This window comes from Gorilla gorilla, chromosome 4 (assembly GCF_029281585.2).
Source record: "Gorilla gorilla gorilla isolate KB3781 chromosome 4, NHGRI_mGorGor1-v2.1_pri, whole genome shotgun sequence".
In the NCBI taxonomy this organism is placed as follows: domain Eukaryota; kingdom Metazoa; phylum Chordata; class Mammalia; order Primates; family Hominidae; genus Gorilla; species Gorilla gorilla.
In genome coordinates, this window is record NC_073228.2 from 174,308,174 (window position 1) to 174,327,103 (window position 18,930).

At 50.5% G+C, this 18,930-nt stretch overlaps 1 protein-coding gene across 3 annotated transcripts in view; it reads left to right on the plus strand.

Moving 5' to 3' along the window:
* Positions 1 to 18,930, plus strand: part of KCNIP1 (potassium voltage-gated channel interacting protein 1) — a 386,270-nt gene that overhangs the window by 138,359 nt on the left and 228,981 nt on the right. The window contains exon 1 of one of the 3 annotated variants that reach the window (XM_004042978.5): positions 14,083 to 14,701. The exons of 1 other annotated variant lie outside the window; for it this stretch is intronic. In XM_004042978.5, the coding sequence (XP_004043026.1) occupies positions 14,641 to 14,701 (61 nt within the window). In that variant the 5' untranslated portion in view covers positions 14,083 to 14,640. Of the gene's footprint in view, positions 1 to 14,082; positions 14,702 to 18,930 lie in introns of those variants that run through there. One more of the 3 variants, XM_004042976.5, reaches the window with a different exon arrangement.

An 18,930-nucleotide genomic window follows, 5' to 3' on the forward strand; every position in this document is an offset into this window, starting at 1 on the left:
TATCTGCCATGTGCAGGGAATAATGAGCCTGGCAGCTACAAGAAGGAGATGAGCTCCAGGGTTTGAGGGTTAAGGACATTCACCAGTCTCCCAGCACACTCATCTCCACCCCACCCCAGTGAATGAGACTGAGAGGGCTCAAGGTGGGGGCAACAGGTCCTCTCCAGTACCTTCCAGCCAATACCTGCATGTACATTGAGATACTCAGTAAGCCATGAGAAGTGCTGTGTGACCATGGCTGAGTTGTTTAACCTCTCTGTTCATGCTCCTCCCCTGCAAAGTGAAGGCATTCAAAATCATCTGTATTCATGGTGAACCTACTTTGTTCTAAGGCCTCTGGGACATCCAAAGTTGGATAGGCCATGTCCCTGACCCAGCTGACTGCTCTCACCCTTGCTTTCACTGTGTGAAATTCTCCCACATTGACGGGCTGGGGGTAGGGCAACTGCAATTGAGAAGCACAAGGGAGCCCCCCGTGGTGATGAAACAGTTGGTATCTTGACTGTGGTGTTTACACAAATCTATGTGTGTGATAAAATGACACAGAACGACACACATACACACACCCAAAAGAGTGCATATAAAACTGGTGAGATCCAAGAAAGGTGTGTGGACCATGCCAATGTCAGTTTTTTGACTTTGACATTGTCCTGTGGTTCCCTAAGATGTTACCACTGGGGGAAACTGGATGAAGAGTGCAAGGGCCTCTCAGTATTATTATGGGAATTTTCTGTGAGTCTATAATCCTTTCAAAAGAAAAGGTTATTTAAAAATCTCACATGACTTCTCACTACTCTGCTTATAAAATCCACACTCCTCACGGAGCACCACAGGCCCGCTGTAATCTGGCCTCTGTCTCCTCTCCAACCTCTCCCCAAGCTCCCTAGGCCCAGCCCCATCCCCTTCTCTCTGCACCGTAAGCACACCCAGCCCACTCTGTGAGGCTGTAGGCCTTGCTGTTTCTTTTACCTCAAGTTCTCTCGCCCCAAATCCTAAACACAAGTAACTCCTATCATTCAAATTTCACAATCAGTCTCCTTTTCTTGTAAGGCCTTCTTTCTCAGGCTGACCCCTTCAGCCCTAACACAGTTGGCCCTTCCACTGTGTCTAGGGTGCTACATCACCATCACCTCTTGGTTTTTGGCTAAGATCAAGTGTAGAGCCCTGCTATCATCAGACATGATCTGATTCGTTTGTTTGCTTACCTATCACTGTCAGTCTGGACCTCCCCTCCCTCTGAGAATGAAGCAGAGAAAATGTTATCTTGGTCACCAGTATATCCTGGAAACTGCAACAGGTGCAGGAACAGGCAGGAGTGCAGTGAATATCAATGGTAGATGAATGAATGAAGAATGAATGAATGAATGCACCACACAAAGTAGCATTCTAGCAGAAGTGAAAACAAGGTTACCTAGTGCAGACTTTCCCAGCCAGGACTCATACTATTTTTAAACACATACACCTGCTTCGGTGATGTACTGAAGGCCTCAGGCTACTCTCCCCGCCCACATCTCCCACCCCTCTAACAGGATTCAAATCTCCAGTGCTCATATTTCCTCCTCATCACTTACCTAGCAAATCCGGCTCACAGTATAATATCAGTCATTTATACTTCAGTCTGAATTCCAGGTCAGTGCCAACTTCCTCCGGATATTTGTGGTTTAAGCGTCATGTGATATTACATCATCTTGAGGGCATTTAGTAAAGGGGAAGAAGGAACATTTTTGGACAGAGGCCTTTTCCTGTGCTCATTTGTGCCTCACAGGAAGCCAAGAGTAAATGTGCATCTAGACCTACAGGGGAGGTCTTGGCAGTTACAGCAAACTCAGGGAATTTTAAATATGCCGGAACCTTTCCAGAGCCCTGAGTTGCAGTCCCAGCTCTGTCACTGTCTCTCTGTGCTTTGCTAAACAGACTTCACCCCTCCGTGGGCCATCTGTGAAAATAGGGCCCAGCTCGATGGCATATAAAGGCCCTCTGACTTCCAGTAGTAAAACTCTAGAGGAGCCCTTGTTTTCTGGGGAGACTGTTTCTGACTTTTCATAATAATGTTGAGTAGTTCTCTTTTCTTGCTCACGCCAACTTTTCTCCAGTTCTCGGACACCAGTTCTGGGTACCCAATAATTCAATCTAGTTCTGACACTAACTATCCAGAGTTAGCACAGGCCCTACAGGTTAAAGGCCTCGTCCCACAAAACTGCCCCCACTTCAGATACCAGTGGCCAGTCTCAGATCCCTGTACTTCTGACCAACCAGCTATAAGTCAAGGATTCCTAAGACTCCTTCCTCAGGTCTAATAATTTGCTAAAGAAGCTCACAGAACTCAGGAACACACTTTACTTATTTTTACTGGTTTGTTTTCAAGGATGCAACTCAGAAACAGCCAAATGAAATGACTGAATCAGGCAAGATATGGGGTTGGGGGATGAGGCATCGAGTTTCTATGCCCTCTCCAGGCATGCCTTTCTCCCAGCACTTGGACGCGTTCTCCAACAGGGAAGCGCTCCAAATCTTGGTGCTTAGGGGTTTTTATGGAGGTTCAATTACATAAGCATGATTGATCAAATTATTGGCCAATGGTGACTGACTCAATCTCCAGCCTCTTCCTTCTCTCCAGAAGTTGGGGATGGGGCTGAAAGTCTCAAGCTTCCAGTCAAGGCTTGGTCTTTTTGGTGACCAGCCCAATCCTGAAGCTATCAAAGGCTCACCAAGAGTCACCTCACTGGAACAAAAGATGCTCCTATACCCTCATCACTCAGGAAACTCCAAGGGTTTTAGGGGCTTCGTGCTAGGAATGGGAGACAGAGACCAAATATCTATCTATCTATCTATTTATTTATTTTGAGACAGAGTCTCACTCTGTCACCCAGGCTGGAGTGCAGTGGCACAACATCTGCCTCCCAGGTTCAAGTGATTCTCCTGCCTCAGCCTCCCAAGTAGCTGGGACTACAGGTGCCCGCCACCATGCCTGGCTAATTTTTGTATTTTTAGTAGAGACCGGGTTTCACCATGCTGGCCAGGATGGTATTGATTCCCTGACCTCATGATCCACCCACCTTGACCTCCAAAAGTGCTGGGATTACAGGCGTAAGCCACCTCCCCCGGCCCCTTTCTATGACACCACAGATGGGCACAGTCAGAATCAGCCTGAGGTGCATGTCAAATCCCTTAGCCCTCCACCAGTCCCGCCCACTTAGTTTCTGAGGTAGAAAGTTTTGTTTACTATCTGTATCTGTATCCCCCACCAAATGCAAGCTCCCCCATCCCACCCTGATGCTGAACTGAGGACACTCAGGGCTTTGTGTGGCTCTGGCAGCTTGCACAATGGGTTCTCAGATGAGGTATTCCATGCCCTTCTTCCTGGAGTAGTAAGAGTCAATGCTTTTCAGTTCAGCAGAAATTCATGAGATATTAGAAAGCACTTTAGATCTGTGTAGAAGTTGGAATAGGTTGCATATAGAAGCTAGGAAGGTTCCATCCCCAGAGATCTTTAGGAAGATCCCATTGCTCTGGGTGACTCAGTCGCTCATTTCAATCATGAATTACAGGCATTATCGAGTTAAGTCACCATGGTGGCTGGACCTGCTTTCTCCAAAGTCCCTCCAGCTGCAGGTTGGTGAGCCCATAGTTGGGGTTAGTGAAGCATTGTTGCTCAGCTCACCAGGGCACCCTTATGAGAGTGAAGTAGACCGTGACTCCTCTGCAGTTGGTTAAGGAAGAGGACACTGAACAAAGTCATGTGTTAAGAGTGGTGTTTGGCTGGCAAATTCTGATTCATCTTTCAGGACCCCGCTCAAGCATCTCCTCTTTTGAGAAGCCTGGCCTGGCCCTCTCCCCATGCCCCACTCTTCCTTCTCCAGGTTTAATTAAATGTCTCTTCTCAGCTGGTGTGACCTCTTGGTTGATTGCAAATAGTGCATACTCCACTCTCCACGGAACTGTGAGCTTTCTAAGGGCCAGAACCATACCCACCTCATCTCTCACTGCCTCCCTGGTGCCATCGCAGGACAGGTGGGGCAGAGCAGGGGCCCGGTGGATGCTGGCTAAATTGTTGGAGGGACTGGCTGGGAGCCCATACATCACAGACAGCAGATACCCCAGGGACTGGCAGTGTGGGAACCAGGTGAGAAGCCCCAGTCTCAGGTCTGCAGCCTTCCTCAGTCTCCTCACTCAGTAGCCTTGATTCCCAGCAAACCACATCAATTTCTCATTGCACACCCTGCTCAATGCTCATCTGCATAGTGTCCTCCATCCAGAGCAGCCCTGAGCTGTGGGCACGAATACTAATGGATCATGCAAATGCCAGCCTAGGGCAAGAGTGCCCTGGACTGTCAATTAGCTCCCCCCAGCACCAGCTACAGTGCCCAACCCCTTCACTTGATACAGGCCAGCCCAATGCAAGAAGGAGCAACAGAAACAGAACTCGGCTTGAAGGACTGCTCTAGTCACGGTAGTGTGTTGTGGCAGCCTGGGAATGGATCTTCCATGTAGAGTGAGGGAAGAAGAGAGCCAGCCTGGCCTCTCGGGAAGAAGAGAGCCAGCCTGGCCTCTCAGGAAGAGGTTCCCACAGGCACTCTTGGGAGGAAAGGTGGTGCTCTTGGGGGCCCAGGTAATAATTGCTACGCGAGTGCCACGGCTCTTGGAACTGCTGCTTCATCCTTTTCCCTCCACCTGGCCATCTATGTGCCAGGCCACCTGCGTATGTCCTGTGTTGTCCTCTAAACCAAGACCAAAGCTCTTCACAGCCACTCTTCTCTGACTCAGTACCAACTCCATCCTGGGAGGGAGGATGACAGGCTCCCCATCACCTCACCTCTTCTTCCCAATACTGCTGTTTCCTCCCAGTTCTTTCTCTTCCCTCCACTGCTCCCATCTGCTTTCCTTCCTTAGTGGATAAAAGCATTAAATTTGAAGGCAGAGAGATCGGGTTCAAACCCAGACTCTACAGATCACTCAAGTTTTGTGGCTTAGGCGAATTACACCACGCCTCTGAACTTCAGTTTGCTAGTCTATAAAATGGAGAAAAGAGAAGTACCTGCCATAGTGGCATTGTGAGGATCATTTTATGAATAGCTAAGAATTTCAGGTAACTCACTCTGATGTACCAGAAAGTTACTTTGCTTACTGCTTCAATCACTGAACTTAATTTCTATTCCAAGTTCCCATTCCTCTCAGTGGCAGAGGACCCTCAATCAGTTCAGGATGCCCCATCCCCAGTGTTGCCTGAATGTTCTGGGGTGGGCTTACGGAGCCTGGAGCATGAAGTGGGCTCTACCTCTGGTGGGCAGCCCTACCATTCCTACAGAAAGGCACCCCAAGAGGTTCTGTTTCCTGTGCATTCTGTGGTCACTGTGCCATTCAGGTCACAGCTGGGGCCTCCCAGGCTCTAGGAGGGTTTTCTGGACTGCACCACTGTTGGGTGCAGGGGAAGATTCCCCTTCTCCTTACCGGACTTGCCCAGGAGAGGTAGGTCAGGAACCCCTGCCTGAAAAAGACACACAGGTCAGTGGCTGTGCAATGCTCCTGCTACATACAGAGGTGGCAGGCCTTAGAGGGGGACCCTAGGCTGTGTTCACTCTCCCAGGCTCCACTTTGGAAAAGCCAGGGTCTGCTCTCAGCTCCCACATTCCACCAAAGTCTGGGGTTTCAGTGCCAAACAGGCCACCAACCCTCGAACTCTGCCTGAGGTGGAGGACAAGGGCAAACCCCTCTTGCTCCTGCCCTCCAACCAGTCACATATTCTTCCAGGCCTTTCATCTCAAAATCCAAGATGTGACCATTGTTTCTGTGCCACCTCTGCCACAGGTAGTGAATGCCGCAGCTCAAATGTGCGGCAGGGTGTGTGGTCACAGGAAATAACAGAAGGAGCATCTGTTAATATCTCAGTTGTATGTGGCCTCATTTTTGCAGGCCCTGTCCCAGAGTCAGTCCTCAGCACGAGGGCAACTGAGACTCTTTTCTCCCCCATTCCTTCCTCCTTCCCTCTTCCTGGGTTTCTTCCCTCTTCAGGCTCCAATTGCAGCAGCAGCAACGCTGGGAGCGGAGATCCTGGGAGCCCGGAGCCAGCTCTGACATGTTCAACGGGCTGTGCAGGGTCAGGGGCGTGCTCATCGGCTCATCACTGGCATGATTACTAATCATCAGGCAGCGGCAGGGTTACTGTTCCCTCCTCCCCTCCCTGCTCACTTCCTCAGGGTCTTCAGGCTGCAGGAGCCGAAGAGGGAAAGACCCTGCGTGCACCCCGGCAGGCTGATAATCACAACTGCAGCCCCCAGGCACTAAAAGGATGGGTGGGAGCATCATCCACCACTCAGAGGGTTGGGGACCCTTGTCCCTCCCCTGTGCATCCATCTCTCCTATCTGTGAGTCCCCAGTGAACTGCTGCCTCCCTACAGAAACAGTGCTAGAAGTCAGTGGCAAGAGCAGCAGGAGGACTCAGAGCTACATGCAGAGTGTGAGCTCCGGAGTCAGACCAGCTGAGTTCAAGGCCAGCTCCACCATCTATTCACTGTGTGACTTCAGGAAGGTTGCTTAACCTCTCTGTGCCTTAGCTGCCTCATCTATAAAACAGGAAACAATGAGAGTCTTTCCTTATGGGGCTATTGAAATGATTAAGTGAGATCAGGCATGTGATGGCACACAGTAAGAACTCCATAAACAGAGGCCACCACTGCTAATGCAATTATTCTATCACCTCAGGAGACTAAAGCAGGGGAGGAAACACCATCGACTCCTGGACATTTACCCAAGGAGATTATGGATCCATGTTTTGCACACACTTTAGAAAGACAAGGAATTCTAACCGCAGCATCTGTCTCCACTGTCCCCGTCATTTCAGTCTCGCCCGTCCACCCTCAACCTCACCACTGTGGCCCGGAAATGCGGTTGCCCAGGGCCACTCTCACCCCACTTCAGCCCTGCTCTGCTCAAGTCTCACTTCCACTCCTTCCGGCTCCCATCCCTTTCTACCCAGCTCCACCCTTGAGTTCTCCACCATGGCCTTTACCCTCCTAGTCTGATCTAGACCCCTGATCTTGCCGAGTATCTAGGACTTTGGTGCCTTTGACCCTCAGCAGCAGAGCTAGAGAGGGATCTCGGTGAAGTCTGGGATGTTATAGTGACTTGTTTATCTAAGTGCCCTGAGACTGTGAGTTCCCTAATGCAGGGAGCGTCAACCTCTGCAGACAGCCCCAGAGCCCTGCTCAGGTGTGATGAACAGGAGGCACTCACTTGATGCCCTCACAAAGTTGTGAGTGAATGAATGAAGGAGTGAATGAATGATTGAATGAAGATTAGTGATTATGTTAATGACCTGCCTTTTTCATGAGCCTTGCAACCTCCCAGGTACCACACTAAAGCACTTAAATGCTTCCACTCATTTAATCCTCATAGCAACCCTAAGACATAGGCGTAATTATTGTACCTATTTTATAGATGTTGAAACTGAGGATCAGTGAAGTTAAAGGCACACAGCTAAGGGATGAATGGATAAAATCCTTTACCATAACCTTTCCTCCTTAGGACAAAGTTTCTTCACCAACTGTCCAAGGCTGTGTTTCACTGGGGAGAGTCTGAAATTCTACACCAAGCATGAGCTTGTGTTCACGCAGCATGGTAACTCTGGGGGAAAAGGTTCACAGGTTTTATCAGATACTTACAGTTTGTTAGAACATATTTGAATCCATCCATCTAACCACCCGTCCCCTTTCAATCCACCCTTCCGTCCACCCCCAGACAGCCATTTGATCAATATTCATGAAATATCTGCCTTGCACCAAGCATAGTGCTGGCACCCATGAATTCCCTGGTCTCCAGAAATATCCTTCCCCCTCTCCCTGACTACCCCTGCCCCCGCCCCACCACACACACACTCCTTGCAGGATCTGGGTAACTGGGAGGGCTTTACCGCCAGTGTCCCAGCTGCGTGGGTGGCTGCACTCTGTCTGAACTCATCTCAGCTCTGGTGGAGACTGTGGCAGCGCAGAAGCGTGCAGGGGGAATCCTCGGGCAGCGCATCCATCAGGACATGAAGGGCAGAGCCTGTGCCTCGGCTTCCCCAGCTTCCGCTGCAGTCCACATCAGTCCTGCTCCCTCCAGAACATGATCAACCTGGACAGATGAGGCCATGCTTGATGCATAAGGATGCAGCCAGGGAGAGCTGCCTCCCAAACCCAAGTCCTATTCAAAGGTCTTTTCTTCCTCCTGGGGACGTAGGGGAGAAGGTCCAAGCAAAGGGAACTGGAAGGGGAAAGTGAGGCATGGAGTTTGTGTTTTCTGAATCAGGACTGTGTTCCAGCCAGGGAGACCCTGTGTCAGGCACTTTTGTAATCACGATCACTTTCAGCCTCACCCTGCGACCTCCAACGACATTGCTGAGATTGTTCTCCTTGCAAACATGAGGAAATTGAGGGGCTCAAAGGTCAAATAATTTGCCCAAAGTCACAAAACAAATCCAGGACTTTAAGCCTGATCTTCTTGACCTGAAACTCATATCTACTTCCCTGCCCTCTGAAGACCTATATGTCCTATGTCATCACTTCACTGTTCACACAAGGTGATACCTGGCTTCTCCAAGCACCTGCTACCCTGAACTTACTGCCCCACTCTTTCCTTCCTAGCCTGAATGCAATTTGCAATGAGGAGATGATTTGATTTTCTTCAGCCCTAGACCTCCAGCTTCCTGAGAGGAGGTACTCTTGCCTCTTCTTGCTCATTATTGATCCATATATTTAGAATAGTGCCTAGCAGGTAGATGGTGCTTAATAAATATTCATTGAATAAATGAATGAATGAATGATCCAATGAGCCCCAAAGCAAATAACAGTAAAGGACATTTGCAGAGTGCTTTACAGAGAGACAAGTGCTTTGCCTTTACTTTATCTTACCCCATTCTCACAACAACCCCCTGACATGATTGGGTTCATGTTTCACAGATGAGGAGGCTAAGGGCCAGGTGTACATGCCAGGGGACATGGGATTGGGTTCATATGAACTCAGGGGTAAATGATGACACCCTTTCCCCTGCCCTGAAGGATCTCAGTTTGAGTATTTGTAGCACACTTAGGATGTTCTGGGCCAGGCTGAGTGGCGGTGGATGGGGGCGGTGGAGGTGGGGTATGCAAAGCAGGAAACTCGGCCTTTGCTTTCTAAAAGCTCCCAGTCTATTTGAGGCCAGACTTATGCATGCAGAACATTTGGGAAATGGTACAAGACAGCAGCAAGCATAGTGCTGAATTGCACATAATCAGGTGCCAACTGCATTCCCTTCCTTAACTAATCTGAGTCTTTTAATACCAGATGGGGACCCTGAGAATAGATTTCCTATCAAACAGATGAAGAGCAAAGATGGGAGCCGAGGGAAATGCTGTGGCTTACTCATTTTTATACCCCTCTAACCCAGCATGATGTCTGGCCCACAGCAACAGGAATAGGGCAGTCCACCTTCAATAATGGGCCACTCTATGTGCCAGGCACCTGCTAAGGTCCCCACAAACATCATGTCACCAATCCCTCACAGCAACACTACCAGTTACTAAAGGAATTATGAAAGTAATCCACAAGAAGCTGAAAGCAGGGTTCAGAGATCATACTCATCATGCCCACAGTCTCAGAGTAAAGGGGCAAGCTCAGTGTTTGAACCCAATTCTAGCAGCCTCCCAAATTAATGCTCTCAATCTGATGCTATGCTACCTCTGTGCCTGGAAGGAACTACTATTGTCTATAAGGATGAGAAGAAACATGGCTGAGGGAGCACTGAGTAGGGAGGAAGGAAGCAGCAGGGAGGAAGAAATAAATTAAGAAAGAAAGAGATACAGAGAGGAAGAAAGGAGAGGGGGAGGGAGGGAAAGAACAGGGCTTGTGTGTTACATAAACTCAGACAAGCACATGCATGTTTTAATAGGATTCCTGCAGGTCTGACAACCTCACTCCTTCCTCCCTGAACAACCTTAGAGGGGTTGCCTAAGGAGTCCTATATAGAGGCTTATGGCAGAAGGAAGGCCTTGCGTCCAGAACTTTCTGAGCTCATGGATTGACACTGGGGTTGTGTATCAGTCTGCTTGGAATGCCTTCAAAAAATACCCCAGTCTGGGTGGCTTATACAACAGAAATCTATTTTCTCATGGTTCTGAAAACTGGAAGTCCAAGATCAAGGTGCCAGCAGGGTTGGTGTCTGGTGAGGCCTCTCACCTTGTGTTGCAACTGCCTTTTCCCTGTGTGCTCACATGATATCTTTGTGCGTGGGGGGTCTTTGGAGTCTCTCCTTGTAAGGACACTAACTCTATCAGATCAGGGCCCCACCCTTATGACCTCTTTTAACCTTCATTAGTTCCTTAGAGGTCCCTTCTCCAAATACAGCCATACAGGGGCTTAGAGCTTCAACATAGGGATTTTGGAGGGACACAAACATTCAGTCCACACCAGGGTGCATGAGGGAGGGGTCAGAGCTGGAGAAAGTGCATGAGCTAGCTCACCTTCCAGAGTAAAGGGAGCAACAGCCACTGAAGCTCAGGTTGGATGGGGCTGGCAAGGTCACTGTATTGAGTACATCATGGCAGGGACAACAGGACAAATGGCTCCTGCAGTCAGGGTGACTGATGGGAGGCTTCTTCAGCACTCCCTCTGCACATTCATTCTGTCACTCCCTCTCTCCCCATGCAGTTCTCTGCTCTCTGTTGCAAGTTCCCAGGAGGCAGGGAGAGGGCCTGTTATCATCATCTTTCTCTCTTGCCCCTCACAGTTACCTGTGTTCTTCTACTTAGACACATTCTTTGTGAGCATCTCATGGGTGATGTTGGCTGCATTGTACAGTGGGCATGTGCGTATGTGTGTGTATTTATCTGCAAATAATACCCATGTCACAAGGCGTCCACAGGAATAAATGAGCTATTGTGCATGTAAATATCTGGTACATGGTAGATACACGAATGAATGAATATTTGTTGAATAAATAAGTGAATGAATGAATCTTCACTTGGCAGAGCATGTGTCTTCCTTTAAGGGGCAAGGATGATCTGGTAATCATCAGTTTCTGCTTACTAACTGGGCCACTGAGCAAAGAAAAGTGACTCACTCATTCATTTATTCAGCATAGATTGGCTGCACCCCTGTCAGAAACCAGAGATTAAGCAGAAAGTAGAGAGTTAAATCAGTATGTAAAGCAGTTAAAACAGTCCAGAGGGAGAGACAGGCAAGGAAAGGAACAATGAGAAACAAAGTAAGGAGTGCTCTGATAAGAAGCCCTGGGTGCTATGGAAACCACAAGCAGGGCACCGACTCAGGGCCAGGGAGGGATCCCTGGAGGAGATGACATCTGCAGTAGATATTCCAGGGTAAGCAGCAGGTGGCCAGAAGGAGAAAGAGGTGAGGAACATTCCAGGCAAGGGGAACAGCACGTGCAAAGGCCCTGAAGGAGAACCACAACACGCATCTGAGAAATAGTGAGGGGTCTGGGTGGCTGAGCCACAAAGGGAGCACCAGGGGTCAGGGAGGATTTGTAGAAGAAGCCACAGGCCACAAAAAAGACCTCATAATTCATGTTCAATGGTTTGGATTTTATTGTGGTGACTTCACTTTATACCTACTGTTCAGAGGCAGCCAATTGCAAACACGTCCAGAAGCACTTTGCTATTTCTGATCTGCAAAATGGAGCAAGTCGTCTGTACTCTGCTTCTTCGTGGGTTGTGGGGAAGCAGAAATGAGAGGATGACATTCTAGCCTTTTGTGACCTCTCAAGTGCTGTCCTTATGGTCATTCAGGTACCATGAAAATTAGCAGAGCCCCAAGGGGGAAGTAGCTTGGTGCTCACCCAGTGGTGTCCCTGACAAGTTGGCAAAGACACCCAGGGTGGCTTCACCTTCTCCTCAGCAAAGAGCTCTCCTCTGTTCCCTGAATCCTGGATATCCCACTGGGTCCTCTAGTGACCCCAAGCTTCAGCCTCGCATGCCCTCTTCTCGAACAGAGAAGGCAGGATGGAAGCAGGGACCAGCCCCTGCTCCATCTTCCAGGATTCCAGGCCTCCCTGGCCTGGACAAGCCCTGAGCTGGCAGTTAGGAGAGCAGAGGTTGTGAATCTGGTGGGACCCCCAGCAGGTCTTTCTGGCTCAGTGCCCTCATCTGTGAGCGGGGGTTCCCCAGGAGACCATGACAGAGGCCTGGAACCCAAGTTCTAATCCCACATCCTGGCTGGGCAACTTCAGGCAAATTTCTAACACAAAGTAAGCCTCAATTTCTCTCTGTGGTGATGGTCAGGCACCTGCTTAATTCACAGGGGTTTGGTGGGCATCACGTGGACAATGTGGTTGCACAGCAGTGGGCAATGCAAAGGAAAGGAAGTATGTTAGTAAGTGCCCCTCCCCTGTTGCACAAAACAGGACACATGCTGGGATTGCAGAAAAGCAATAAATGCTGCATAGGTGAAGAAAACTATTCAAGGACACTGACCAAGTCACTGGCCATCTGTGGCCCTGAGGGGACAGCTCATGGGTTGGCATTAGAGGAAGCAGCTCTCAAGGGGCCTGTATCCTGGGGATTCAACTCTGTGCCTATGTGGCATTGAGCCTGCGTGAATGTGGTGACTGTCATGCAGTTTTGCTGTGTGTGTGCGTCTGCATGCCTGTGTGTTTGTGTGTCTCTCCATCTTTGTGGGGGGCAACTGTAGGTGTATTATGAGCCTTGGGTCTGTCTGTGTGTACAATAGCAATGTCTGTGCGGACTTAAGGACCTGCGCCCATGTGTTCGTGGGACTTTATGGGCATGCATGCTTGTTTATGAGGCCATACGTCCGGGTATTCTGTGAACTACTAGCATGGTGTGTATCTGTGTGGCAGACAGAAAATGGCTGGGTGGGAGTGTAGGGGGCAGCTTGGGCAAAGGATCCTCAGTGTCAATCAAAATGGGTCTCAGTGGGAACCCAAGCAGCTCAGACTTGGGTGAGGGGAAGCTCTTCCTCCACCTTCCAGGGAGCAAACCTTGCATTTCAACACCACAAGGCTTTGAGTCCACAGGCAGGGACGCAAACTTTGCCCATTGGGTGAGACGCCACTCACAGAAGGGAAATGGCTTCCTAAATCTAATCATTGCTCCTTCAAGCACTAACAACCCGTGCCCAGGAGCTGATGGCTAATAAATTATTGAGCTGGAAAGGGAGAAGAGGGAGAACCAAGGAGGAAAGAAACAGAAAAATGAGAGAGCAGGCCGGGTGGGGTGGCTCTCGCCTGTACTCTCAGCACTTTGGGAGGCCAAGGCGGGTGGATCACCTGAGGTCAGGAGTTCAAGCCCAGCCAGCCCAACATGGCGAAACCCCATCTCTATTAAAAAATACAAAAAAATTTAGCTGGGCCTAATGGTGGGCGCCTGTAATCCCAGCTACTCCCGAGGCTGAGGCAGGAGAATCGCTTGAATCTGGGAGGCAGAGGTTGCAGTGAGCAGAGATCGCGCCACTGCACTCCAGCCTGGGCAACAGAGCGAGACTCCGTCTCAAAAAAAAAAGGAAAAGAAAAATGAGAGTGTAAGGGCCCAGAGGAGCTGAGGGCTCCTTTCTCCTCCCCAACTCCCTGTCAGTAGAAGGTGGGCCCTGCCATGGGAGGATTCTGCAGTACCCTCAAGGACCCGCGGAGCAGGACGGCACCTTCTTCCCATGACCACCCATTTGGATGTGTTTTTCACCCCTTTCTGGGTGGGGCAGACTTTCCCCCTCCCCATGAGTTCAGGCAGTGGGTTAAATAAGATTTCCCTTGAAGTCGAATGAAATCACAATGCACCACACACAGGAACACACACACACACACACACACACACACACACACGCACGCGCGCACATCACACACACACACACACACACACAGAGTCTCCTTGGGGCCAATCTACTGCCCCCTGAACCTCACCCATCAGCCAGGTGCCTGGCCCCGGGTCTGTCTCTTAGGGTTACGTGCTCCCGGGGCTCCCGCACATACCCCGGCAGATGAGGGTGCGCAGGGGTGAGGGCGCAGGGCTGGGCGTCCCCCGCCCCCACCGTGCAGCCCTCGCCCCCGCCCCGCCCCTCCGTAGTTGCCCGCCCGCCGCCCCCTCCGCCGCCCCCTCCGCCGCTCAGACTCTCGCCCCGAGCGCTGGCAGCAGGCAGCAGGCAGCAGGCGGGCGCGCTGTGGCTCCGCGCCGCGCGGTCCGGGCTCTGTTCATTCATGATTGGTACTCGGCCCTCCGAGACCCAGCCCGAGCGCCGGGAGGGGAGCCGAGTGTGCGGCAGGAGGGGCGGGCGGACCGCGGCTCCCGCACCGCACGCGGCGCTGGCTCGGCAGCCTCGGCCGGGCGGGCGCTCTGGCCCCGTGTCCAGTGCCAGGCAGGCTTCAGGGCACCGTCCTCGGCCCTGGGCGAGGGAACCGCCGGGCCGGGTCCTCGCGCGGGGAAGCGGTTCCGAAGGCTCGCGGGGAGCGGCTAGCCCTGAGTCCCTGCATGTGCGGGGCTGAAGAAGGAAGCCAGAAGCCTCCTAGCCTCGGCTCCACGCTTGCTGAATACCAAGCTGCAGGCGAGCTGCCGGGCGCTTTTCTCTCCTCCAATTCAGAGTAGACAAACCACGGGGATTTCTTTCCAGGGAAGGGGAGGGGCCGGGCCCGGGGTCCCAACTCGCACACAAGTCTTCGCTGCCATGGGGGCCGTCATGGGCACCTTCTCATCTCTGCAAACCAAACAAAGGCGACCCTCGAAAGGTAAGCCACCTTCTTCCTTTTGTTCCCCTGTCTGGGTTTGGGGGTGCTAGGCGCCGAGGTGGGCTGTGCCACCTGCCTCCCTTAGTCTGGACTCTCCTCTCCACGAGGAGCCCGGACAGGTGCTTGTATCCGAAGGAGAGAGAAATCGGCGGGAGGGTTGGTGTGAACACCCAGAGGAGGGAGCCGGAGTGGACGTTTGCCCCAGCGGCAACTGGACCCCTCTGGGGCACCAGGTGCCGGGACTCTCCTCTTGGGGAAATCTCTGGGAGCCGAAGGAAGCGGCATGTTCACAGGTGGGGGTGACCGGATTCTCTGGTGGAAGTGTGGTGAAGCTCTTCCCATTCCCATGACAGCTGGCGTTTGAGCACTCAGTGAGGGTGCTGCCACACTCCCACACTCCTCCTAGGCGGCTATGCCAGGTGCAGACCTGCGAGTCCCTTCATCAGGAAGAGTGCTCTGTCTGCACCCCCAAAACCTCTGCAAGCCAAAAGGAATCAGCTGCTGCCAGGGGTAAAACTCCCAGGCCTCATGTCCTGGCGGCTCCAGGAGTCAGGAGGAGCAACTGTGAAGGGCTGGCTGCGAGCTGAGCTTACATCAAGAATTAAAAAGCATAATATCGTGGAGTCTCTTCTGCCTGGACGCTGTTCCATCACCACCTGTCCCCAGCCGAGGCATGGCTGATCTCACCATCCGTGGGAGAGTCCTCAAATGGGTCCAGGTGAAGTTGGAACCAGTGTGTTGGGCCCTGGAGGACAATGCAGGTCTCCTTACCAGCAGTTCAAAAGTTAGTTGTTGGAATAAAGAGACTGGAAGCAGTTAGGAAACGGGAAATGATGGGTTTTGTTTTGTTTAATGTTCAAATGTCACTACGAGTGGTAAGATTTTAAGTAGCTTGACACTTAAACATTCAAATTCTACCATCAGAGCCCCCATCCTGGATACAGGTGGGAGTTACAGCTCCTACCCTACATGCCTGATAGTGAGTAGAAGTGTAATGGGGTAAGGGACCCCAAGTGAACACTAAGTCTCCTCGTAGAACTTGGTTGGTCTCACCCTGGTTAGAACCACAGAGATCTCCATAAGTAAGCTGTCCTTGAAACCCCCTGGAAGAAGGGGTCCCAGCTTCTGGCCCAGCTCCCAGGGGCATCAGGCTGGCTGAGCCCCGAGGAAAGAGATCTCTGGGTGCAGATCTTAGGTGCTGAAGGTGGGTTGGCATTTACATCCTAGAACATAGGAAGAGGCTTTGGCCCATTTGTCCAGCTGAGTTACATGTCCTGCTGGCAAGGAAGGGACTGGTTGTCCTGTTACCAGTCCTGACCAGAACAGGTCTGCAAAGCTCAGCCCAAGGCCTTGACATTCTAAGCCTCACCTCTCACAGATCCTGGGATGCTGCTTGACTGGGGACAATTTTCAGCACCAAATCTAGGTCTTCTCCCTCATCATCTGTCTGACCACCATGCGGTCTCAGAGGCCAGGGGACTGTGGGGACAGGAAAGTCAGGGGCTTGTTTTTAAATATTTTCAATGCCTGTGGCTGTCCTGGGAGCTGGGTGTCACAGAAAGATCTCAGGCCCTAGAGTCAAGTAGAGTCTGGGTGTGAATCCCAGCTCCATCACTCCCTGCCTCTGGGACCTTAGGAAAGTCCCCCCCCCCCCACCTCCCTAAGCCTCAGTTGTTCATCCATGAAATTCGTATGCTACTTCCCAGAGGGAAGGGTATGTAGGAAGTAGAGGAAGGGGGGACTCTGCCTCATATACTGTGTTGGCTGCAGCCACCAGGGACCCAGAGGAAGTTGTTGTAAGGATGTGAGAATCAAATGAATGATGAATAGGGAGCTCCGTGCATAGGGCTGGGAAAAGAGTAAGAGCTCAGACATTGCTGTCTACCATTTCCTTCTCCTGCCCCAAACATCCAGGAATTCACCCTGGATGAATTCCTGCAGGATTCCCAAAGTACAAAGGTCTTTGCTTCTGTCTCCTCAGATTCTAAGAAAGAGAAGAGGGGGTACTGGCATTCAGTGTGTCCCTACTGTGTGCTTGCCATAATGCTAGGTGTTTTATCAACAACTCTCATTTAACCCTCACAACAATGTTCGTTTGAGGCTCATAGCAGGTTCGGGGCCAATGGGTGGACTCCCAAGACAAGCTATCGAAGCACTGGGCACTCAGCCCTTCCTGCACAAAGCCCACTGGCGTGAGTTGTCCAGGGGTCCAGTTGCATATGTTCCCCCAGGTATTTGCCCCCGAAGCAGTCATCTCACTGCCTTGCATAGTGGAATGCTAATCAGCAGAAGACCCTTCTATGGGAGGCAGCTTGGAAACCTGGAGGAAGCCCTGGCTGAGGAGGCTGGTGGTCAGGGATCCTATCCTGGCCGGGTCACTTTTCCCCACTGGGGCCTCGGTTTCTTCTTTGTAAAGGGAGAAACTTACATTAAGCATTTCCTCAGGTTCCATTTGGTTCTCAAATTCTAATATTTTTATGGTTGATGCTCTCACCAGAGCTGCTGCTATGATCTCAGAGATGTGAGGCTCAGATCTAATTAGAAGCAACCAGAAGAGAGCAGTTGGGATTTTTCAACTCAGGAATCAGTCTCCCTGCTGGGTTCAAATTCAGGCTCTGCCACTTACTAGCTGTATGACTAAGCTTTGTTTTCCTCAACTATAAAACAGGGATAGTAGTAGTTACCATCTTAAAATAGCTGTTGTGTTGTGTGGATTTCAAGGATCATGCAAGTCAAGCATTTAGCACAGTCTCTGCTACATAAGCGGTCAGCAAATTTTAGGTACTATTCAATTTATGGCTCTATTGTTTGGGGCTTCCAAATGTCCAGAGTAAGGCCATTTTCGAAGTAGGCAGTACATCTGAGAGCCTTAACAGCTCATTTCTGGAAACCTTATCCAACCCTATCCAGATAACTAGGACCAAAAACCCCAGCACACAGATGCTCGTCCCTTGCTTCAACCCTCACTGACCTCTACTCTGTGGCTTGTCCTGAAAACATCAAAGCCTGCTCAATTAAAATCCTGAATGCTTTGATAATACAATTTAGAAACATACATAGTTTTTAAATAGGGCAAAAACTCTGCATGATTAGTGCTGCAAGAAGATATCCAGCCCAACCTGGGTGTTCAGGGAGCGCTCTCTAAAGGCAACAGAAATCTAAAGTAATTTAAGAGCCATGCCACTGAATAAAAATATTCAGGTTCATTTCCTGTCCTTCTCTCTGTTTGGGATCTTTGTATGTCTTTAATTAAAAGTAGAAGAGCCCTGCTTTTGGGATTCAGCCTCTGCATCCCAGTCCCAGATAGAATTTCTGACTCTAGCAGTTTTGCATGTGCATGACACACCAAGGACACTGCTCCTGGCCTTGAATGGGTAAGTGAGACAGGCTAGGGCATTGAGGAGAACCAGAGGAGGACCATACAGGTGCAGCTGCTGGGCTTGTCAGCGGGGCAGGAGAATTTAGGGACAACATCACTAGACCAAGGCCGTCTCAACAGAGAATTGCCTAGAAGCAAATAATCCCACACTACAGGGGTGGCTGGGTTAGAAATCCTCCATGACCGAGTGCAAGCATGCAGAACCTTCTGAAAGGGCTGAGCTTCGGATCTCCAGAATAGTCATAGCATAGGTGAGCTATGACTCAACCCCATAGCTATCAGATGCTTTTTCTAAGGCCACATGGTGAGTTAATAGGGTACTGGTTAATATAGGGCCAAACATGGGAATGTTCCCGATAGTCCCATATTTGCTCCTAGATCAATAAGCACCTCAGGGAACTTATGGAAGCAGAGTGTACCTGATGAGACTGGGTTTAGGGTTTATTGGTCAGGGCAGCATTTTCAACCTAAAGATATGGGAGAGTGACAAGAGACAGAGAGGCATAGAGAAGCAGTAGCCGTGTTGTCACATAGTCCTGAACCCAAGGGGCAGGCCTTTGGCAAGTCATTTCACCTTGTAAATGCTAGTTTCTTTATCTGCAAAAGGAGAATCCTGATGTATAGAAATGTTTGTGCTTTGGCCTTTACCCATCTTTGCATCTTTGCCTGTCCCTTTAATTCTATAATGCTCTCCCACCCCACCCCTTGCTGCCTTGTCTAATAGTTAAAATTCCACCGACATTCCAAGACCTCACTCAGCAATTTCCATATTCAGGGAGCCTTCTCCAAGCCCTAGAGAGAAGTGATTTCTCCCATCTGAATTCCCATATTCTTTTAAGGTGTACATTTT